This window comes from Protopterus annectens, chromosome 5.part0, assembly GCF_019279795.1.
Source record: "Protopterus annectens isolate FY-2018-M chromosome 5.part0, PAN1.0, whole genome shotgun sequence".
Lineage (NCBI taxonomy): Eukaryota > Metazoa > Chordata > Ceratodontiformes > Protopteridae > Protopterus > Protopterus annectens.
In genome coordinates this window covers 1618263954-1618289695 of record NC_056735.1, presented here as the reverse complement: position 1 = coordinate 1618289695, position 25742 = coordinate 1618263954, and the positions used below count along the sequence as shown (strand labels likewise).

The following is a 25742-nucleotide window of genomic DNA, read 5'->3' as shown; positions in this document are numbered from 1 at the left end:
CTACTTGCAGTGATTTAAATTAGTTACTTATGATAGCTTCGGTCTTTTTAATTTGTTTTCTTTTTCTCCTTTTGGTATTATTTATTTGGAGAAAAGTGAAAATTGAGGTAGCAACTAATACGGTTGAGGAGGAAGATGGGAACTGGATCTATGGTGCCCAACTAGTGTGCTCACCGCTGGGTTTTACTTGATTAGATCAAGGTGAGGCAGGTATTAGTATAAGATATGCACTTAATACAGTACTGAAGAAGCTTGCAGCTCACAGTTACTAGCTGTAGATAGAGAACATTACCCAGTGAAAGGTTTGGTTGAGAGTGACCTTGTTCTTATCAAAGAAAGCTGTTAAGAGAAATATATTTTATGAGAGGAAATGCCAATCTCTTGTGTGTGTGACTAGCTCTGTATATAGCTATTGTAGTAATTCAGTTATGTGAGAGAAGGACAGAGAGAGGTATTTTGTAGAAGTCATCATTCATATCTGTAATGAAGGAAAACTTTGTAAATATATGCTACAAGTCTGACAGACTACGTGTGGTTTGTTATAAAATAAGTTATCTGTAACTGTGCTTATAGCTGCAAAATATATTTCTTTATCAGTGTGCAATTTGAAAGGCTTGGTGCTTTAAACAGACTACAGATGGAGTCATGATGTGTCTGATTCAGCAGTAAACAGCACAGCAAGACTGTGTGCCTTAAGAAGACTTCAAATCCATCACAGCAAGCAGTAAGCAGGCAGCTCAATAAAAATTTTCAAGGCTTTAGTATTGGGAGGGTTTAAGAGATATCCTACTTTTGCAGGTCACAGAAATCTTATTGTGTTTATACAGTAACAGAATTACACAAACAGCAGCAAAAGCACATGTAAGACCTTATGAGCCCTAGATAGATGTACTGATTCCTATGACTTGTAGAACAGTTGTTAATAAGATGCTATTCAAGAAACATATATAGCACTTATTATGTTAAATGAGTGCAAAAACAACAGCATGCCCACAGTATTGGATTGTAATGGGACCACACTGCTTTAATATATCAATCGTGTCATACCACTTAGCTATTGAATTTGAGGTCTCAGAATATATAGAGGCAAATTCAAGCAAACAGTAGGTTCAGTAAGGGTAACCATGTATAACAACCATATGTGCAAGGACTCCTATATCTATGCATAAAAGCAGAATGGAATATCAAGTATTACAACTCTGTAGACACCGCCAGCACATTCCTATGTTCTGAAACTGTACAACCTGCAATTTAAATAAAACCCACATTTTCTTAGTTAGCAATTTAAACAGATCCTGTACATTCTTAACCAGCAATTTAAACAGATCCTGTACATTCTTAATTAGCAATGCTGCAGAGTTTAATGCATATAGACCTAAATAATTAGCTACAGCCCAACATGTAGTTACAGACTACTTTTACGACTGGTAAACTCTACAAGTAAATGTAGTTATATGCAGTATAACATGCACTAAGCCCAGACAGCAAGATATAACTGTACAGTAAAACAGGTTATCAAACAGTGTTTATAAACATCCCAATTAAAAGGATTTCTGCATATATAACCAATATAAAAGACTTTAAGGAGTTCTTTAATAAAGAAATTCAAACTTTTAATGAAATTAATCATACATTTAACACCTCAGAGATTTTTGTATGGGACTCTTTAAAAACATACCTTTTTGGCAAAATTACAAGTTGGTATGCACAAAAAAAGAAACAATGGGACAAAGAATTGATAGTTTTACAGGAGAAAATTGATAAGTTAAAATTAGATAGTCAAAAGCCAATATCTTAACAGAAGAAATAAATAAGTTAAACACTACATATTTAGAAATTTTACAGCATAATACTATGATAAATCTAGAAAAGATTAAAATAACTAATTATTCCATAAATCCCAAATACTAGAACAAAAATGATTGTTAAATCTAACCACATCAAAGAACTATACTTCGCTAGTAGTAAAAAGAAGGCTACTGAAACAGAAGATATTCTGGATATTTTCAGGTCTCATTTTAATAAGATTAATCAACACAAACCAACAATGGATAAATAAAATCTAATTAAGACATTTATAAAAAATATATTGAAAATATACTGTCAGGGGATCAAATAAAAATAGACTGACAAGCCTATATTAATGTCTGAACTTAAAATTCAAATTACTAAATTAAAACCCAGTAAGGTGCCTGGAAATGATGGTATAATACCTGAACTATACAAAATGATGACTAAGGATGCTTTTAGCATTTTACTAGAGGTATTTTCAATAATTAAAGGTCTTATGAAGTTACAACCATCCTGGAAATGCACCATAATATCCCTAATTTTAGAACCTGACAAGGACTCAACACAATGTTCTTCATACAGACTAATTTTCATTATTAAATGTAGATTATAAACTGTCCATAACAATCTATGCCTCTAGAATAAAACAATTCCTTCCAAAGTTGATAAACAATGATCAGACTGGGTTTATAATGAACAGGAACACCTATGATAATATCAAGAGAATATTATCAATAATTGAATATGCCAATAATTTAAAAAAAGAACTATCTCTGGTTAGTCTGGATAGCAACAGTGCATTTGATTCAGTTAATTGGGAGTACCTACTATTAGTACTGGAGGAAACTAATTTTTCAAACAATTAATCAAACTTCTCTATGAAAACTCCTTTGTATACATTAAGGTAGACTCACATAATTCCCAATTAATCATGATTACTAAAGGTACTAAACAGGGTTGTCCCTTGTCCCCATTGCTCATGGAACCTTTTACAAATTATATAAGATCAAACAAAAACATCAAAGGCATACTAATAGATAATCATTTAATCCCCAAAATACAATTATTTGCAGATGACATCTCATTAACTTAGAGTGATTGCAATTTTTCTTTTATTGCAGTATTCCAAGCAACAGAAATATTCCAGTAGAAACTGAGACTCATTTTTAAAGACATTTAAAGACAAAAACCTGTTATACTGGTATCAATTACTAGACAATGGGAAGTTACAAAATGTCAAGCATATCATTAATAAGTTTGAGTTAAGCAAAGACACGTGGTTAGAAATTCAACTGTAGACAATTGGTGGAACACAAGATTAATCTAATGCAACCAATAGTCAAATTATTTCCCCGCATCCATTGATTTACTCATTATTCTAATGCAACAGAATATAACGAGAAAGGGACTTCTATCTAAAGTATATAAGGTACTTAAGAAATCAACAGTATGTTACAGAGAAAGCTACTGGGATTATTTTAGACTTCGTAATAACACAACAAGTAAAACTGATAAAAAAAAAAATCTTCAAAACAAACTACTTTATCAATGAGGTGGAGAATATTCTCTTGGAAGTTCATACATTGAACCTTTATCACACCACATGTAGCTGAATTGATGTATAATAAAGACATAGGATGCTGGAGATGTAAACTAAATGTTAAAGCTGGCTGGCAGCATATGTTTTATGACTGTATAAAATTTAAAACATACTGCAATAATATGAATTCTGTCTTAACGATTTGTTTTTAATGATAAATTTATGCTGACCAAATATCTTAATTTTACTTAATACACTTATTGCCACTTGTGTCACAAAAATAAAATACCCTCTTTGATGGAGTATCTTAACATTAGCAAGAAAAATCATCACCAAGAACTGGAAGAATGAGACTACTCCTACTATGAAGGAATTTGTGTACATGGCAAATGATGTTTTTCATCTTGAATTTATCATGATCAAGACAAGAACATTTAGAATCACTCTTCATATAATATATGGTTGAAATTCAAAGAACTGCTGGATAAACAGACTTTAATAATTAACTAACAACTACACTTAGCACATATGTAAATAGTTCTTTTAGATGTGTAAATTTGTTCTATAATATTTTTATCATCATATATTAATGCCTTGTTGTTAAAATTTTCAATAAAAACAATTGAGAAAAAAAAGAAAAGAAAAAAATCTTAGCTATCAAGAGAGACTGGCAGCCCTTTCTCTGTACTCAGTCTCTTACAGAGTGCTCTGTGTATATCCATATCAAGCCTTTTGTGATCCAACCCTATTTGATCTCCTATTTCTAAACAAAAAGTACAGTTATGTAAAATCTGCGTCTATATTAGATAATCAAACGTTTAAAAGTTTGAACGTCATACGGTCAACACCATATGATCAAACTTTTAAAAGTTTGAAAATCTAATAAAAAATAAATCACAGAAAAAACCTACCTGAACGTTTTAAGCAGGGGGGGGGGCAAGCCCCCATGCACCCCCCACACCCCCCGCTCTTTAAATATACCATCTCTGAAATCGCACTACAGTGCAGAAAAGGGAAATCTTCCCATTCCGCACTGTACAGAGATCTCCACTGAAACGTTCAAACTTTTAAAAGTTCGAACATATGGTGTCGACCATATGACTTTAGAACTTCTAACAGTTCGACAATGTAATATAGACCCTAAAATATTACCATAACAGTAGATGTCTTTCTTTTCACTTCTGAAGTATTCTTTACTAAAGGGATTCCTGCCAAAGGTCTGGCCAATATACCAAAGCTTTAGGTTTTTAAGGGCACCTTTATGCCCTAGACCATGAGTGGGGAGCATACGTGTGATGTACAGAAATCCATACCTCACAAGTTGAGAAGCCCCAGGAGGAACAACCGTCCAAAGAGAAAAGAAGGAACATGTGCATCCAGAAGGAAAAAAAGAAGAAATAGAGAAAAGATGGAGGAAGGCAGGAGTGAATACTGCAACAGTGAATAGAAGGACATCTACTATTATGGTAAGATTTTACGCAGCCATTAAATGTCTATAAACCTATCATATGTTCAACCAGTTGCTAAAGGTGTCCCTCTGGGCTCTATCCTGGATACTCTCCTATTTGATATATTTATTAATAACCTCCACATCTTCAATCACCACAGTTTATTTCAGTATGCAAACTCAACATTAATATTTGCAGCCTCAAAAATAAGCAAGCTCCAAAACATTACCCAAAATCTTTCTCCTCTATAGAAACCTGGCTCAAAGAATCAAATCTCCTACAACGCCAAGAAAATTAAGTTAATGCTTTTTACCTCAAAAAATTGCCAAAATCAAAAGCAATCTTTTATCATAAAGTCAGCAAATAATAATGACACTGAAACTAACTCATAGTAAACTTTAGGTGTTATAATAGATGGCAATCTGAAATATGCATATACTGTACAGCATTAAATCTACACACCAGAAACTAGGCTTCCTTTATAGGATCAATGGATTCCTTACAGATCCTGTTTAAAAAAAAAAAAAACCTCTAGCTACACCTTCTTATTGCCGACACTTATAAACTGCTCCTGTCTTAAACTTAAACAATACTCGAATAAAGAAACTTGCCTCCTGCTACAATAAAATAGCTAAATTTGCCACCAGTCTCTCTCATAGGGCCCACTACTGTCACAGTTTAAAGCAATTAAACTGGCTTGAATTACACAACTTCCTAACATATTCACAACTGACTACAGCATGCAAACTGATTAATCATCTAGAAAAATGTCCTGCACTACAAAACTTATTATTGCCCAACTGTCCAGCAAGTGACGTTCCACTCTAGTAATAAATTCTTACTACTTACAAACAAGTCAAATAATGTTGCAGGAGACTCACTCTACTCCCAATACATTGCTGAACTCTGGAATAGTATTCCCACACAAATAAAACTCTCCGACAAACTCAACAGTTTTATATAGGTTCATAGGTTGGTACTAGGCTATCAGCCCTAGGGCCTATACAAGCCTAGCCATAACAATTCCCTGGCTGTTTCTTCCCACATTATTTACTTTCCTGGACCCGTGTCTAGCAAGGTGACTGACGTGATCCCTGGGGTGAATTTCCTTTCTCCCATCCAATCGTCAAGGTTCCTCTTGAAGAGGTCCAAAGAGGCACTCTGCTTGACATGTATGGGCATGTTTTGTTTATTGTGATGACAAGGTTTAGATCCCTGGAGCGTGTAGCTCTGAGGGATTGGGATTTCTTTAAGTGTAGCATGTCCAGCAGCTCTTAACTAATCCTGGTTGTGCACATGCTCATTACAAGGTTGAGATTTTGTATTCACCACTCTCCAAATGCTCTCAAACACAATATTCTCAACCTTTCACTGAAATGACAAAAAAAAGTTATGTACTCACAATAAAGTTCCATCTGTGTTGTCCATTTTCACTCTTCTTCAACTGATGGGTTTGATCTGATCCATCAGATCTGATTCAGCTGTTGCTAAAGCTTGTAGCAACCAAAAACTCTCAAGCTTCTCCCTTATCCATAATGCACCAACTCCAAGTACCTGAGATCTTGTTTGCTGATTTTACAAGAAAGGAAACATCTGCAGTCAAATAGGGAAAAGAATACTTCTGGAGCTCAAAATAAAAGGCAGTGATTTCCTCTAACCACTCATTCTTCCTGGAGTTTTCAAAGGATAGGGGTTGGTCGGTGGGGAGTTGAGAAAGAATGGAAATAGACAACACAGATAGAACATTATGGTGAGTACATAACTTCATCTGATGTTGTCAATTTTCATTCTATCCTCAACTGATGGGACAGAGTCCCCAGCTACCCAAGATCCTGGGTGGACTCAAGAAAGGATATTCCTGAGCACTGCAGAACCAAATTATGCTCTACCTCTGGAAACCAAATCCAACTTCTAATGAGTAGCAAAGGTATGGGGAGTGGCCCAAGTGTCTGCTGCACATACATCACCCATGGACATTCTGGATTTAAATACTGAAGACGTTGCCATGGATCTAGTTGAATGAGGCCTTAACAGTCTTGTTAAGGTAATGCCCAATTTATTACAAATACTGAAATACAATCAGTCAGCCATCTGGCTAAAGTTACTTTGGCAAATGGCTTCCCCAATTTTACTTCTGCAAACGAGACAAACAATTGGTCAGTTTTTCTGATGCCTTTTATTCTATGCAGGTAAAAACATAATTGCCTGTACCCATCCACCAAATGCAACATGCATTCGCCCCTGTCAGCAAATTTAGGAAAGAGGACTGGCAAATTAATGGATTGAATGATATTAAATTCTGACACCACCTTAGAAAGTAAAGATGCATTAGTTTGTAACATAACTCTAACCTTGTGAAAGATCAAGTATGGAAGCTTTGAGGGAAAGGCTTGAATGTCAGAAATTTATCTGGCAGAAGTAATGGCTATCAGGAAAATGTTTTTCCAAGAAAGGCATTTAAGGTCACACTTAGCTGCTGGTTTGAAGAGGGAATAAGTAAGAGCTTGAAGTACCAGATTCAGATCCCATGGGGGAGTAGGATCTTTAAAAGGAGGTCTTAGAAGTACAATGCCTTGCAAAAAGGCATTGCAGAGTTTAGGAAAAGCAACTATGTGATCCTCAGATCTAATGTGAAAATTCAATATCGCTGCTAACTGAACTTTAATTCTTGAGGAACTAACTCCTTTAAAAAGCGAGGCTAAAAATTCAAGGATGATATGGATGGGAGCTGAAAAAGGATCAATATTATTTTGTTGAGCCCAGTAAAGAAACCTCTTCCATTTACTGGAGTAGAGTTTTTGAGTACAGGGTTTATGAGAAGATAAAAGTATATGTCAGGCAAGTGAAGAGAGCATAGGTTGTCTCACTACTAATGGAATTGGAGATGCCAGGTGGGTTCAGCTTGAGGTTTGATATATCTGGTTGAATCATGCCTGTTGGGTGAGACAGGAGGTCAGAGTTGGATCCAGAATCCAGGGTTGGTGAAGTAAGTGAGGCCAAGGGAAGGAGAACTGAATCTGTCCAGGCCAGTAAGATGCAATGAGGATGACTTTGCTTTTCAACATGGCAGCTTTCTGCAGGAATTTCGGAATAAGAGGAATTGGTGGATAAGCGTAAAGAAGATCAGGTGGCTAATTGTGAAGTAGAGCATTCCTTGATGTTTCCCCTTCGGGAGATTGGGGCAAAGTAGCTGCTGCTTTTGTTGTTAGGGGAGAAGTAAAGAGATCAGAGCAAGGCTGGCCCCACTGATGGATTATCATTTCTGTTACGTTCCTGTTGAGGGACCATTGATGAGGTAGAAGAATGCACCCGCTCAGCTTGTCTGCTATTATGTTGGACTTCCCCAAAATGTGGATTGCTATGAGAAAATATTTAGATGAGATCACTTACTGCCATACTCGGGAGTGTTTCTCGATACAAGGGATATGATCTGGCCCCTCCTTGTTTGATGATTTGATGACCGACAGTGTCCATTTGAATTGCTATCATCCCCAAGGTGAGAGTGTTCTGACTTTTCAGGGAACGAAGTGCCTTACACCATTTTCCCCAGAAAATGCCCCCACTCCACCCCGACTGGGAAGAGTCCATGGTCACTATGGTCTTGGGCCGAGGGGGAATGAACAGACAACCTTGTAGAATCAGCTCTGATGTATTCCACCACTTGAGATCCTTCTTGCATGTGTTGGTAATTAGAATTGGATTTGACATGGGTTGAAAGTATCGACCCTTGTGTTGATAGCATCCACTGTAGAAGCCTCATGTAAAATCTGGCTAAAGGTACTAGTGATATTGCCACTGACACTGATCCTAGAGCTTGGCGGATCAAGCAGGCTGAAATCTTGGTACTGCAGATTATTTTTCTGACCTGTGATATTATAGTCTGAACCCTTGATATAGGCAGTGAGACTATCATTAACTCTATGTTTAATAGTACTCCTACAAATTCCAAATTTTGAGATGGTTTCAGTTGAGGCTTTTCATAGTTTATGGTTATCCTGGTTCTGTGGGCCACCTCTGCCATGGGGGCTGTGTCTACCATTAGAGTTCCCCCCACTACCCCTGGGGGAACTTACTCAATGTGTGTCCTGGAAAGGTCCCTAGGACTTCTTGAACCACATCTTTTGAGCACCTTGTTGATTCCTAGGAAAAGGATCTTTGAGGGGTCAAAAAACATACACACATGGCAGACAGAGTCTTTTCATCCTTATCACACCTGGATAATGTGTCCTTGAGTCTGGGGCCAAACAACGAGGTGCAGTCAAAAGGACTATTGCCGAACAAAGACTTGAAGGACTCTGCAAAATTCAGGCATGCCTCCTCACAAAAATGCCTGAACCCACCGCCCTTGAGGTTCCTTTAGCTACATGTGAAATCAGCCTCATGGAGGAAATGGAAATCAATTGCAGAGTAGTCCGCTGAGAAGTTACAGAAGATTGCACTTCTTCAGCAACAGATCTGGAGAGGGTATTTAAGAGCTCTGTCATCACATCCCTCTGTAGCCTTGTGAAATGTGCCAAATAATTCACTGAGCTTAAGGCAAAGGTCACTGAAGCACAGACACGCTTCCCAAATCTGTCCCTCACTAAGACTGCTTGCTGAGGGATGAACAGTAGAACTGTCCTTGGCAAGTTCCTTCTTAGTGGCTGTTGCCATGGTCTTGGGATCACTGGGCACTCCTTTTCCCCAAAACTTTTTGTCCACTAGTGATGCTATAATCTTATCTGGTCTCTGAGGTATTGGCTCTATAGTGTTGGGATCCTTCCATGCAAGCCGAGAGATCAACTCAATGAGCTCGTCAGTGGACGAAGTTGCACAGGAGGTAGACGAGCCAGTAACAAAAGCCTTGAGGAACACAGGCTCTTTGGATAAAGGGTTGCTGGGCATCCAGCCACCTCTCTCTCTCAGGACTTTAAGGATGTCTCTAAATGAGACATCTTCAAGAGGTGACTGTGGGGACCTTTCACCTTCATTGAAGTCTGTATCTTCTGTGATAGACTCCTCTGAGGAGTCAAAGTGTTTCCTTTTACACATCTTCTTCTTAGGGACCTCCTCAGTGGAATGCTATGAGGAGGCATCAGAAGAGGTCAGAATACCTTGCTGGGAAGCCTGGGGTTTCTGTACCGGCTGTTGTTGTGGAAAGGGGGAATGAGGTTCTGAATGCAGATATGTCAAGATGGTACACTGAAGATCCGAGGGGTGAGGGACTGTCTGTATTACTGAAACAGACAAAGCTCTCTCCATAGCCTAAAAGGCAGACCGCCCCAGACAGAAATATGACCTCAGATCTGAAAATGCTAGCTTTCAGACCGCTATCCTTCCCTGTTACAAAGACAACCCCCCCTCCCCCTCGAGGCAGAACCCAGAGATGAGCTAACTGGTGCAGAGGCTTCGAGGAGCAGAGACAGCACCGGCAGTTTTGGAGTTGATGTCAACACCTCGGATCTGACCTGGAAGCATCTGCTCTGAGAGCTCCCTGGATCCAAATGAACTGAAGTGCTCAGAGCAAAATTCAGAGCAGAGTATAAAGGTATCCTCAGATCTGAGTCAGATTATACCAGACAACTCAAATCCAAGGACTCAGACAGCATAAGCAGCCAGAGGAGGAACTAGTAAAGGGGGTGTAAAGGAAGGCCAACCTCCTGACCCTATGGGGCAGGAGCCGATAAGTCACCCGCCAGACTCTGCACCAAGAGAATCCAACTCACCACTCTTTCCACATCTTCTTCTGTTAAACTCTTGGAAGAGTGAGTGGACACTATATAGGGGGACCTGGATCGCTCCAAAAAGGGTGAGGGAACTCTAGAGGGAACTGGGTCCACAGATGGTGAATATCTGGTTCTAGGCTCTGTCAACTTTTTCACTGAATCTGATGTGGATGGATCTGACAATTCCTTCTTTTTGTGCTTCAGATCTAATGTTGAGGTCGGATTCAATAAATCTCTCATTTTTTGTTTTGAATCTGATGACGAGGGCTGGTCCAATAACTTAGCTTTTTTCTTCTTAGGATCTGATAGAGAGGACTGATATGAATGAAGTTTCTTCCTTGATTGCTCCGATGCCTTGTAGGAAGAAGTAAAAGGGCTCAGAGAAGGAAACTTAGATTTTTTTGGATTTAGGTGAATCAGCTCCAGATAAAACCTCTCCGAAAGAGGAAGGAAGCAGTCCTTTTAAAATTACCTTGTTTTTTTCTGTCAACGAGGGCTCTTGGATTAAACACATCATATATCGCACAGTCCTCTTGAAGACTAAGAGGACCAACACAATACACATATAAATTGTGAGCATTTGAAAAGGGAATTTTGTGCACACTCTTCATTTTTTAAACCCCACCAGGCCTTTTTCTACCATATCTGAAAAAAAAAAAAACAGAAAAACACCATCAGCTAAAGCAAAAATGGAGAGAATATTTTATATATATATATATATATATAGATATATCTAGATGAAAAGGCAAAGGGTAAGAAAATTACCAACGATGGAAATTACTGGACTTCACTGAGCGTAGAAGAGAGAAGACAATACTAACTATAGTATTCAGAGGTACAAACTGTACAGAAAAATGGAAGAACAACTAGATATAAAAAAAAAAGGATTTAGCGGCAAGGTAAGGAATAGTCTAAAGCAGGAAGATCAAAGATTAAAAGATTTAAAATATTTTAATTAAGGTCAGTTATAAACTCAGAAATCACTTTATTTGCTCGAGAGTAACAGTCACCACGTCTTTTACTTAAAGCCACAAAAGAGATATGAGGTACTTGGGGTTGGTGCATTATGGGTAAGGGAGAAGCTTGAGAGTTTTATGTTGCCACCAGCTTTAGAAACAGCCGAGTCAGATCCAAGAGATCGTATCTGAACCTCAGCTGAGGACAGAATGAAATCTGACAACATTTGATCAATTTTTATGCAAAACTGCTGCCTGTACAATCCACTAAGTTGCACATGGGCTTTTTCTTTAGTACCTTCCACCTCTGGAAAATCTTAGACTGTATAAATGTAACTACTGTTTGTGTATACATGTAACTAGAAATGTAACTACTCCATGTTTAACTGGAACTCGTATAATGCAACGTAAGAAAATGGAGCTTTTCTCCCCGGGTCTCTGCTGAAAATGGGTATTACCCAGTTGGACTTTCCCAGTAAACAGTGATAAATAAATAAACTTAAATAATAATATTAAAATAATTAATATATAATAATATAATTAAATAATAGCCCAAAAGACCAGGGTCACAGCAGTAGACACCTTTTTGCCCAGCAGTTCCATGGCCCTACTGTCCTTTCAGAAGGAAGCAATTTAGTAGAAGGCAAGAGCTTGGAAGGTTTGTCTGAAGAGACAGGTACAACAGAGGGGTCAGCAAAAAGACATTTGTAGAGAAACCTACAGTCATCGGGCACCTGTCAGGCTTTATATGGGCTGGAGATAGGGAAGTCGGAGCCTGAGAAGTTGCTGAAAAAGTTTATAACAGGGCAGCTAGGACTGGAGAGACAGCAGAGGGTTTAGGGCCTCCATCTGGAGGTGTTCATAATAGCTCTTCTGGCGGTCAGAAACCTGAGTACAGTCCCATTTAAAGAATTCCATCATACAAGAGATACTATCCCGAAAAGAAACATTCCTAAAGAGAGAATTTTGGATAACAGAATCCTCCTCCTCAGAACCATAATCCAATAAGGAATCTGAGAGGAGTAAGCAAAGGACTCTTTCTCAGAGTCCAAGTTCTGATCAGAAAAGTCCTGCTCCCTAGGCTTCTTAACTGAAATAGAAGACCAAGGAGAGACAGGAACAGAAAATCCCTGAGGATGCTTCAAGGCCATGAGTACAATGAACAACCCCTGTATAAAATCCTGCCATTCACTCTGGGGATGTTTGGGAGCAGGGAAAATGTGTTTAGTTTTCATCAGCCCTAAAAATATTAGGAGGTTCGGACCCTTACTGACACTCAATGTATTGGGAATTGCCTCCCAAACAAGAATCTGTGAAACCCTCCTCAGTCTCTTGAATATTATCAGCAGAGGTTTCCCCCTCATCATTTGCAGTGGATGTCTGCAGGATGTGCGAGATACAAGACATGTGCCTGCCTCCAACACAGTCGCAGCAGAGGAATCAACGGAACAGCCAGATGATCCTCTGGGCTTTCACCAGCCTTGAGAGAGATGTGCAGGTGAGGCAGGACAACAGCTGAATCTGACCTAACTTTTTTGGTCTTCCCTATGTAAACAACTTAAGATGTGGTTCTCCAAGTAGATAGACAAGAAGGGAGAGACAACTATGAAGGGTCTTAGGGACAAATGCTTGACAAATCAAGCCTTTAGTATGGTGATGATATGCATACAAGCAAAAAGACACTGCAGGTGATGGTCCTTATGGGGACTCTACTCTCCCTCACTGACATTTTCCCTTTCTGGATGACATGTAACCTTGTAAACCAAAGGAAAATAAGATAAGAAAATCCCAATGGGGCACTTATCTGAAAACAGCTTGGTCCATCACAAAAGAAGTGTTCAGACCGATGAAAGAAGATGGTATTCAGATTGGCAGCAAATAAGTTCTGAGGTATGTATGTCCATATGTCACCTTTATGCCCTACTCTGTGAGTGGGAGCATTCGTGAGACAAACAACACCCTTAAAAACCTAAGACGTTGGTAAATTGGCCGGACATTGGGCTACCCTTGGCAGGAGATCCCTTTGGTAAAGAATACTGCAACAGTGATATAGAAGGATATTTAATGCTACCTCAAATACTCTGTTAAAGGAACTAAATCTTCATCAGCAGATAAACAAGACATGCTGGGATGACAGAGTCATACCTCAATGTATCCTTCACCTCTAGAACAAACTTCCACTACATGTCCAGCACAGTAACATCCTTGTCAAGCACAGTAAACATCCTTGTCATTTTCAAGGTAAACCTAGATAACTGGACGGGCATCCTTAAATTCTCCCCAAGTCTATCTCATCTTGCCCTCGTTGAGGCTACAGAGAAATCATGAATAGGGATTTTTAGCTAAACTTGAAATGGTCTGCAGACTGAATGCATAGTACCTGCCAATAAACAAATTTAAAAGTTCCACTGACAATAAGGAATACTACAAAACAATGTATGAGTACATTTGCACAAACGTTTAGAAGCAAGATGAACTTACAGGTAGAGAAGAGTCTAACTGGGTTACAGTAACAGCAACGTCATTCTTGTGCATCTCTTTCAAAAGTTCCTTCAGAACTGGTGTCTGTGACAGATTCTGCAAGAAAACAGTAGCAGGGAGTTTAGAGATGTATAAGGCAAAATATTTTGTGTGTCATACAAACTAGTTAACAGTACCAGGTGCTACTGTGTGATGATAAATATCACTACTGTGGTTATTATTGATCATACTTTTTTCATATATTTACTTGCTAGTTATTCTAACACCTTAAGTACAATAGATAAAACAATGTCCATTTTAAGACAACCCAGGAGAGTGCAGCACCATTAAATTTGCAAATACAAAAGTCACATTTTCAGTATGATATACAGGTAGCTTAAATACAATAATCAAGCAATAATACCTCACAGGGTGGGCATTAGGGAAATACTGGACTGCTTGAGGCTGTTCTGCAGCTGATGCAGCAGGCTGAGGGCATCATCACTCTTGGATGGTCGGTTATTTCATCATAATGTTCACTAATGAAGGATTATTGTGCTTAAATAATAAGCTATTTGTTACATCTTTTTTAATATATGCATTTTTAATATTTTTGATGTAACATAGTTCCTAAGCCTAATATTTCAGACTAGTTGTACCATATGCAATTGTTGCTATAGCAAGTACTTTGCATCTAAAATACAATTATTTAATGTCTACAGACACACAGATGCATAAGATCAGATAAACTCACACACACATATATCTATAGACAGAAACACGGACACGTCCCAGCAATCACAGTTTCTTTCTTGGTTGAATATTCCTCAGATGTCTCATTGTAATAAAAAAAGAAAATCAATGGTTCCATTCTGTAAACCTAAGCCAATAAAATTTTCCTATTCAGATGGTTTACCAACACAGGAAATTGACCAGGGAAACGCTGCGTTTGTACTGAATGACTATTCTGCAAAGCCTAATCCCAGTTTTTATTAAAGAAAAGATTGAACTGTTGAAAGGAACATGTGCCTTTATGTTTGTTCAAATAGCACAAACTGCTCTGTTCCCTGTAAAATTAAAACACAGCCTAGCTGAAAGGCTTTGAAGAAAACACTCTGGTCTAACCATATTATCCCATCTCTTTCACAGAGATATGATAAAACAACATTTGAGGTTCCCAGGCTCCTTGAAATTGCAAGGACAGACAGTTGACTTCTCTTGCACAGTACGAGCACGTGTTGACAGTATTTATTTATTTTTTATTTAGTGACATTTGATTACCAGGAAGGTCCAAATGGGTAGAAGCCCATTTTCAGTGAAGACCTTGGAAGAAAAGCTCCACAGTATTACAAAACACTTTATGAACAATAATTTTGCAATCTTCAAAAATAATACCAAAAAAATCTGCAGTGTATACGAGAACTACACCTAAATTTTGTTTTTCTATCCAAAAAGTGATTTTCCTTCCTAGTAATTCAAAACCACAGGGAAAGCACCATTTAATAATTATTCCATTTGTTTTAAATCTGAACTTATTTCTGTTCACCTTTCCTTCCTGCATTTACTTATTATCTGTTACATCACAAAAGCTACTAAGAGTGGCACAGCATTTAAGTTAGATCACTTATTCTAACTACAAAGAAATTAAAAAAACAATGGCATTTAAATGGGCTTTATCAGTCACAAATTGCCAGCATCACACCTCAGATAAAGTATAGCCCCTGGAGTCTGAACAAAAGCAAGCTTTTCAAGCTGAGTTTTCAGATAAAATAAATACTTCTTGTTATTATGATTATTACTATTATTAGAATGTTTTTTACTATTTTATTTTAAAATGCTTTTTATTCAAATTGGCTTTGTGGCGCTGTCATGCTCCTTGATGCATGGAGGTGTCCAGGGTGCTGAAGTACTGTCCATTGCAAAATGATTGTTTCCCACTGGATGTTGATGGTACCTGCATTGCTGACTTCCCACCTTTTTAATTTTTAATTAAAACTATACCTAAAAAAAAAATTAATAAAGAATGCTTTTTATTCAATCGCTCTAAAAAGTAAAAATAAAGAAGAGTGAAAACTTTGCAAAAGAAACACAGACATCCTAATTTCAGAAAAGTATTCCAAGTCGGTTTTACTGATTCTTGCTACTTCTTCTGGCACCGCATTACCAAAATCAGGAAAATAAACTCAAATGCTTTTCTGAAATCAGGATGTCTATGTTTCTTTTGCAAAGCTTTCTCTCTTCTTCCTTAGTTTTTACTTTTTAGAGCGACTGAATAAAATGCATTCTTTATTAAAAATCTTTTTTTTTTTACTTATATTTTTCTATACTATATTTTCTGGAAAAGGGCATGTTTCTTCTGATGTTTAATTAAAACATTTTCCATTGCTTACAATGTTTTGTTGTGTCAAGTCAGTGAGCTTGGTGAGTTGGGGAAGGAAGATTAATATCAAATACTTCAATTCTAGCTGCAGGACTAAAATATGTGAACGTAATACAAACCATCACAACCAAAGTTTCACCTATTAATCAGAGGGTGCAGATTTCTCATACTTCAACACTAAACTACTTTGAAAAGAACAATTAACTCATCTATATTTTCAAGCCTGCCATTCAAATGTTCCTTAAATTAGTGTAGCAGAAATGGTCAGTAATGGAAATCAAATGAAGCAAAGTAATTAAAAATGCAGACTAATGCTGGCAGTCACAGTACTGTTTAAGCTGTTGAAAAATGCAATACAAAGTGAGAGAAACACAGGCTTATGATATATTTAGAAAGAAACCCAGGAGAGAGAAATTGACAAATTGACTGGTGATGCAAGGGGTGTGGCTTTTAGCTATGATGAAAGCTGACAACTCTAGTAGGATAATGGAGGGTGAGTCGAGCTCTTACAGCAGTGAGTAAGTCAAACGTACTGTTATAGGTAAGTGGAACTTGCACAACTGCACTTACTCCCACTGCTGCACGTGCCTTTAGGCTATATGAGTAGATTATCACAGCCTATCCAACCTGGGAGGAAGGAGGATATGGATTCAGAAGCCCTTGGAGAATGGTCCTAGCAAAGCTAGCCTGGATTTAGAAAAGGAATCCAGTTTGTCATGCTTTGTAAAGCTATGTATAGAGGACCATATAGCTGCTTCTAGAATGCTTCTATAGTAATGCTAAAACCATGTTTTTTTTAGAAATCTTGTTTCTTTCTTACATGTAACCTGGCTAGAGGAATTATGAGAATCATAGCAGCCAGGAAGAACAACACCCTGAGAAACTTTCTATTAGAAATCTAAGATCGGTTGGAGAAGCTCAGGAAAGATTCCAGATAAAAAAGCCACCTCTCTTGTGTCAGAAAGGCCTTCTAAAGAGAGATATCAAGAAGGCAACTAAGAAACACAATCCTGAGGGATGGAGTCAAGAAGTATCTTGCAGTATTTATCTGGAAGTCCAGATTGGTCAGAAGAGACATAAGTCAAGTTAATGACTCTTGTCATCTGAATAAAGACTCTGCAAAAATAAGTAATCTTAATAAAGATTAAGCATTCATCCTTACAAATCAAGGACTTCATCACAATAATGATTATTCTGATGAAGTCCTTGACTTGTAAGAATGAAAGCTCAATTTGATTTTGTAAATAAAAACTTGTTTGTTTCAAATTTGTTTAGATTCCTACTTGGATCTGAAGACCAACACTGCACACTACACTAGTCACTGCTTCTTCAGTTTATTTGTAGCATGTTTGGTGACTGCTGGACCCCCTTTCGTTCATTTATTTTCTAGTAATTGCTTTTTTTTGCCAACCACCATAATTAGACTCAGCAAGGCCTTACTATAGCTAGGCAAATCCGATTCTACATCATAGCTGAGAAAAATCATTTCCTCAGACACATCAATTTTCTCACCTAGTATCTCTTTAAAGATTCCCTGGGGACTACTCTATCAGTCTTCCAACTCATTACACTCCAAGAAAATATGCTCCCAATTACATCTTTCTTCCCCAGCGCACTTCCAACATTTGCTGTCTAGCTGAGGAAAAATTATGTGGACTCTGCTTGGGGTATAAAAAACTATGTAAACATTTTCAAGCAAAAATCCTGAATCTGCTAGATTTTGTTGCATATTTGGGAGAGGTATGTAAATCCCCCATTGTTTCTTTGTAAATTGCTTATCCAGTCTCTCTTCCCAACACTTTTTAACCTCCTCTGATTCTTATAGTTATGTAATATTTTATATTCTCTACTAATTATTCCTTTTTCAATAGCAGCTTCTATTACAGATTCTACTAAAAACTCTTAACCAGTACTGGTCTTTCATTTAGGACTTCCAATTTCTTTCTCTTTGCCTATACTCTGATAGCTTTCCTTGATAGGGAAGGCAATCTCTAACTTGCAGTCCAAATAAATTATTGGTGTCTTCCCATCCTATTACCTTTTCCTCTCTAGTTATTTGCTCCCAATACCTTGGTTCAGTTACCAGTTTTCTCCAATAAATTCCAGCCCCCTCTTGCCTATTGTCTGTATCCCTAAATGCAGTAAACTCTATCATCAGAATCTCCTTTCTCCATTCTTGTGTTGGCTTAGTTCTTAAAATACTTTCTGCTACTTTATGAATATAATATTATGTATAGTTACAGTTATTCTTCTTAAATATCTGCAACTAAAATCCCAGTCTCTCCATGTTTCTTGAGCTTCCCCCCATTTCATCACCATCCCTTTCCACTTTGAATTATAGGTTTCTGCTTGTGCAATGTATAGGAGCCTTAACTGTGTAGCTCTGAAGTACTCCTGCGAATTGGGTACTCCCAATCTGCCTTGTTCTACTGGAAGAATCAGCTTATTCCACTTGATTCTTGCTGTCTTCTCTCAGATAAAATCATTCAGTTCTTTAATTCCTAGCCACAACTTATCCTCTGGTTGATAAATATATGCCTGATCTGTGTACAATACTAACGGGACTAAAACATTTTAACTGCTTGTAACTTACTATCTATATTCATAAAGCAGAGCTTCTAATTTCTCAGTTTCTGTATTATCTTTTGTTTAGTCTCTTCCCACATATCCTTAGCTGCCACACCAGAATCATTTTAAATCCATACGCCTAAGTATTTCATTTCATCATGTCCCCATACAAATCGATATTGCTGAACCAATTTGTGTGTAGGTACATAATTTACAGCTACGGCCTTTGTTTTAGCTTCATTAATTTTGTATCCTGAAAAGTTTTGAAATTGTCTCAAAATGTTCCACAACACTGAAATGCCCTTTTCTGTTTTTATCAGGTATAAAATAATATCATCTGTAAACTGAGCCACCTTTTTTTGACTACTATACCTATTATATCCTTGAATTTCTGAGTCTCAATTTTCTTTGTCAGTGGTTCTAAATATAATGCAAATAACAAAAGGGAAAGGGGACACCCCTACCCGGTTCCTCTGCTCAAGTAGAAATTATCAGACAGGAACCCACCCACTTTAATTTTCACCTCTGATCCTTCATATATCTTACTAATCAACCTTATAATTTTATCAGGGAATGCAAATGCCTCCGCTGCCCTGCTCAAAGTCCCTGCTTACTTTATCAAATGCTTTCTCTGCATCAAGACCTACCAACAATAATAGTATTTTCTTACATTCTGCTTCCCTCAGGATCATCATTATTCTGTTAATGTTGCCAAATGTTTGCCTCCCCTCCACAAAACCATCGGCATCACGTTTGCCATTCATTTAGCCATTACAGACAAACACTTTATAATCATGGTTTAGTATTGAAATGGACCTATATGAAGCTGGAACTGGTGGGCCTTTATCCTCTTTAGGTATTACAGCTACCACCACTTTTTTCCAGGACATTGGTACTTCTCCTCCTTTTAAAATACTGTTAAGCAAAGCCTTCCAGATTTTTATCAGTTTTCCCTCCTAGTTTCCAAACTTCAACAAAAATACCATCAATTCCTGGGGACTTTCCGGTGGATTTGTTATACATCACCATTTTTATATCATCTCCTCCTGTCCTAACTGCTAGTAATTCAGCCTCATCTACCTCTATCCTTGGCATATTTAATTCTTCCATAAACATTTCCATTTGCACCTTTTCTTAATTTACATATTTCTCTGCTTTATGCAGACTTTCATAGTATTTCTGAAATATTTCTAAAACCTCTGCAGGATTTCTTGTTATAGGCTCCACATAAGCTTGGCGACAGCTCTTTCTACTTTCTGTTGCCTTTTTTTATGCTCTAGGGTTATTATCAAAAAACAGTTGCTTAACAACAATCTTTCTAAACTCATGCATATTAGAAGAAATCCCCTTATTTTCTGTTCAGCAATCTGGAGTTGCTCTTCTTCTTGTTCTGAGATATTCCCCCTATTCTGCAATACTTTAATATTTGTCAGTCCCTGTAAATAATTCTTGTTACTTCTTAACCATATCTCCCCTTCTTTTATTTCTACTCTATTTATAAACTTGACTTCAACTTTAACCCACTCCCTAGATATACTTTCAGAAGAAATTTCAATCTTGTCTAATAGGTCCTGAATAATTTTGACTAGCCATTCCTTAAATTCCTCTCTTTTCAAAAGAGAGGTGGGAAAGGACCAATGTCTCATTTTTATTTAATTACCCTGTGTTTTTATTTTAGTTATTATTGGAGCATGACCTGAAATAGTTATTTGGTGCGTATCAAGACATTCAATTAAATGCACATGTTCCTATGAAAAGTAGTTTTTGTGTCTTGGGGAATAATATGTAAATTTGCTCCAAACTCCTAGTACTGAATTCACATCTTCTATGCCAAATATTTTTATAAATTTCTTCAGAAATCTACCCTCCTTTGTTATATTTTCTCTTCTTGGCTCCCAAGACACATCTTCACTGCTGCAAACCAAATTCCATTCCCCACCTATAAGTAAGATTCCTTACTGAAAGCTGATTATTTCTCCTAGAATTTTCTTAAGCTTCATTACATCAGTTTTAGGTGGAATATAAATACATGACAGAGTAGTACTTCTCCCTTGCCAGTAGCCCCTTAGTACTACAAATCTACCAATATTATCTTTGTAATCCTCTTCTATCACCATTGGAGTCTTCTTGCAATTAATATAAATATGCCTTTTTTCCTTTGTCCTAGGTAATCCTCTGAATAACTATCCTGAAAACCTTTCTTTATCAAATTCACATATTCAGTTCCTTCCAAGTATGTCTCCCGTAACACAGCTATTTGTTCTCTACATTTTAATAGAGTTCACTACTCTTTCTTTTTTGCATTTATGTGTGAGACCATTGACATTTAAAGACATTACACAAAGCATCATTGCGTTAAAGTTATTATTCCAACCTTTTATATGTAACAGTTTTTTTCTTGAGTCATTAGTTCCATCTTTTGTGTTACACGAATACACTGTTTGGCAGGTTGATCTTTTATACAGTTGTTTCTTGTCATATCCAGTTGAGGCCATGTCATTTCTTACAAAACCTTTTGTTTTACTGAAAGCACTCAAACAAAAAATAACACACCCCTCAATACCCCCTAAAAACCTATTAACTTAATACTACCACACAAAACTATGTACATCTTCAAATATTGAAGTTTTACCCTCCTAAAAGAAACAAGTGCCCCAAACTGACAGCCACACTCAAACTTTGGTTAACCTAAAAGAAAGGTTATCCATACTAAGACACATGTACAGTCTCTGCTTCTACTAAGTACAATCTGATTTTGTCTGATCTTTATAGCTCTCCCAGATGGGAAAAGACTTAAATGCTTTCAGAAAACATAATTTCCTAGTCATTTCTGTTTATCAGATTGTTTCCATGGAGACATGAGGACCAGCTAGAGAGTTGCTACTAATATACATTTATCTGCTAGAAAAAAAAGCTTTGTAATATTCAATATTCTTTTTCATTTACTTATTTTCTCTTAAAACTTAATACTAGATCAAGCTAAGGCCCTTAATCCAGTCATTCCCCTATGCAAGAATGAGAAAAAGTTTTGTCATGCTCTTCTGACCAGACTTTTCTTCTTTATTTTACACTGCAGTACCTATATTTCTTAAAAAATGAACAAGGAGAAAGAGAGAAGGGAGAAAAAAAACAAGATCACTTGTTTATATTAGTATTCCCAAATAACCGAGAAAACTTTACTTTATAGAATGTTAAGAAAATCATGCACTATAAAAATATTACTATTAAGAAAAAAATTGTTAATTTTCTCCCTCCTCTTCTCCTCTCCCAAGTATTTTTCTGAATATTAATGACATGAAGTAGGGCATATGCTTTAGAGTCCCCTACAAGTTTAACAAAGTCAAAAAAGTCCAATATGTCCAGATTTTTTGTCATGATTCACAATTACAGTTATTGTTTTGTAATCCCACATTTAGTTATTGTTTTGTAATCCCACATTTGTCAATTTTTAAGTTATCGGTTTTACTCCTGTTCATCTCCATTCTCCCAAATCTTGTCTCTGCATCATTTCCAATGTACTCTCCATTCTTCTTGTCGACTACTGTGCTTTTTTCCTTCTTTCAAGCATTTTCCATTGAAACATTGAAAAAGGTTTCACTGGCATAGTTTCTCTGTGGTCTTTATTACCATAAGAACAAGGAGCAGAATCGCCTTCAGCTCACTTTTTGTTGGACAAACTTTTATGTTTCCTCCTTAGCATGTACTACCTCAAAAAGTGATTTTGTCCCTCCAGCAAAGGAGAAAGCTGGGTGCAGCAGTTTGAATCTCATGCATGCTTCTCAATATTCCCTGAATAGTGGAATAAATGTACTCCTTTTCTGCCTGGTGTACAGTGTGTAATCATTCTCCACAAACACTCTGCTGCCTCCCACTTTCAGTACTTTGTCGTTCTGCCACAGTTTTGTCAGAATCAACTCCTTCTGCTGGTAGGATTGAATCTTTATCATTAGAGGTCTAGGTTGCTTTCTCATAGCCAGGTTTGGAGCATACATACAATGTGCCATTTCAATTAACTCCTGCTGTGGAATACCAGTCCAGTTGTTTATTTGTGTGTTCATAAAATTAATACAGTCTGTTCCTTCCAGTTTCTCTGCTACAGCAGAAAATCTCAGGTTTTCACTATGTGTTCTATCTTCTAATTCTATTATTTTTTTAAACATCTCTTCTTGAGCAGTCTCATAATCAGCCAGCCTTTTCTTTATTTCAACCTTTGATTTTTTGCAGTTTTATCACCTATATCTGTTTAAAGCTTTTTCTATTTTTTCCAAATTTTGTTATTTGAGCTGATATAGTTCATCGGTGTTTTGTTTATTTTAATCAGGTCTTTGTGCAAGTTGTCTTATACTTTCCTTTAAGGTTACTGGAAGTCATGTCTGGAGCTTGCACTGCTTTTTCCTGAACAGCTGCAGTATTCTTCATAGTCAGTGCTTTTTTCTTAATGTTTTGTAGCTGATTTTCTTTTAAGTCCCCTGTATTTCTTTTTTCTTGGCATCCAGGCAGTGCACTTACTAGACAGTTACTGAAAGCTACCCAGAAATATGTCCACTGGCTTTCTCTGCTGAGTTTCTGTTTTCACACTGGGAGAGCTAGAAATAAGCTGTTACTCAATGTGAAGTCATCTTGGAAGTCCTTGTGATAATAAGAATCTTTTAAGTCTAGTCTTACCATGTAACTTATTGGGAGGAATAAGGATAACAGGTCAACATTTTGAATTTCAGTACTTTCACACACAGGTTTAGAAATTAAAGATCTAATGCTGGTCTTGAAGAGGCTTCTTTCCTTAGTACCAGAAACATTCTGAAATAGATGCCTTTACTTCTTTGACTTATAGGTATTGGTTATTTGACGCCTTGGGGCAGTAAAGACTGAAGAACCTTTGGAAAATATTCTGCTTGGTTGGAGGGTGGGAAGGTATTCTCCTGAAAGGAGATTTTTATATCTACTCCCATCTGTAACTCTCTTGTACTCTTTTTAACACCCAAGAGTCTGAGACAATCTTCTACCAAAGAGGGGCATTGAGAAACAGCTTCTTGGACAGGTATGCAAAGATAATTGGCCAGAAAGGAGAAATGTGCAGAAAGAATGCAGGCAAAGTTATTCTGTACTGTTAGTCTGTCCTTTTTTTCTGAAAGGACCATGGTTTCTTATTGCTATTTCCCTTTGTCCATCTCTGTTTAACTCCTTGTTTGGCAGAATATGATAGGTTTTGCTAATTTGGCTTTTTAATAAGGGAGAGAAGCCTAAAAGATTTGTATTGAGGGACATGAAAAATCTTGGTTGTTCCCTGAAACAATTTCCCTCTTTCATCATATTGTTTGATAACCTGGCTAGTAGAAAGCCACAAAAAACCTTACTCAAACGACTGCTACTAGCACAATTCTGAAAAAAAAAAAAAACACCAGATAGTATTAGAGTCAAACTATACCTCATTATCTGAAGCTGAATCAACAATTTCATTGTTTACCTCATCAACAAATTTGTGGTTACGTATCCATGCATATCTTCTTAACATTGTAGCAGCAGCAGTGGCCCTAGACACAGTATCTGCACATTCACTTACACTCTTCAAATCATGTTTAGATTCATGAGATAAGGTTGAAACAGTTGGTGTAGAAAAGAAGCTTTCTTTTGACAAAATGTGGTAACAAATTACCACATATTGTCTAAATAACAAAAGTATAAACTTACAAATGCATGCCTAATAACTGAGAATTCTGAATGTTAAAGTAGAATAATAAAAAACATTATCTTACCTAGGTGGTCCAAAACCTTGCCTTCCTTGTCACCAGGGGAAGGGTTGGTTAGTGTTCAAGATCAACCTACTGCCAGCAGGCAAAGCAGTGGGATATGGCTGTTGGGTTTGATCTAAGGTGAGACAAACAGAAATGTATTAGTCTAAGGGCCTTTACACATTTTATCTTTTTAGGGACTGACAGCTGGGCATCAGGATGGTTACAGGAAGCATTCAACACATCCTCTGGGACAGGCAGTACAGAAACAATGGGTGAGGAATCTCCATTAGTAATATATCATAATATTATACAGTTCAGGTGGAAAGTACAGTTGTGTACACTTACCATAAATGTAGATGCTAGAGTGTTATTCACTGTTGCAATCACTTGTCCCTGCTGGGTAGCCCTCGGTCGGGCTGAATACCAGAGTAAAGGTTTTTCCTCTTGCATCAGCTGTCTGGTGTCTGAAGCTGACATCAGGTTGTCAGGACTATAAAATGAGGCAGCCAATATCATTACATCAGTTTTTCTTGTCGTGGAGCCTGAAGCAGAAACAGTTCACGATTGCATCGGTCGGCTGTTGCCGGAGTGAGGGAGTAACCATCTAAAGCTAAGTACCCCCAATGGGGAACCTTTTCTTGTATTTAACTGATGTCAGAGAAAGTAAATAATTGTCTCTGTTCTGGCAAACGGACCCCACACCGAGACTTAAATACCCTGTGTGTCACCTGTTTAGGCCCAGACCACGATGTTCCCGGATGTCGGTTGTGTGTTCTGTTGTGAAACACAAAGAACATTGTGTATTTGTTTCATAAAAATAGCTCATTCATTCTGACTATGGTTTGATTAAAAGAAAATTCTTCCACAAGAGGTTAAGACTTAACATTTTCCTCACAGAAAGTTAGGCTTGTAACGCAGTAGGAGAATAAGCCTTATCTCTGTCAAAATCAGAATCACTAGACCCCATTTCCTCAGGAATTACTTTGCAGGGGATGCATACCTGTAATGGTTTCTGTTCACCTGGATTCATAGCCTATAATCCATGCCTTGCTAAGTTAAGAAAATCATATTTCTTAACATTAATTACTTCTTGTGATAAACCATGTTTAAGCTTTTGTTTTTTCTTTCTAGGAGGTCCTGAGGAAGGAGGTTGTATGACCAG

At 37.3% G+C, this 25742-nt stretch overlaps 1 protein-coding gene across 5 annotated transcripts in view; it reads right to left on the bottom strand.

The window, feature by feature from the left end:
• Positions 1-25742, bottom strand: part of USP16 (ubiquitin specific peptidase 16) — a 1120218-nt gene that overhangs the window by 890158 nt on the left and 204318 nt on the right. For all 5 annotated transcript variants that reach the window (XM_044071387.1, XM_044071383.1, XM_044071384.1 and 2 more), the window contains one exon: positions 13922-14017. In XM_044071387.1, coding sequence (XP_043927322.1) covers positions 13922-14017 — 96 coding nt within the window. The remainder of the gene's footprint in view (positions 1-13921; positions 14018-25742) is intronic.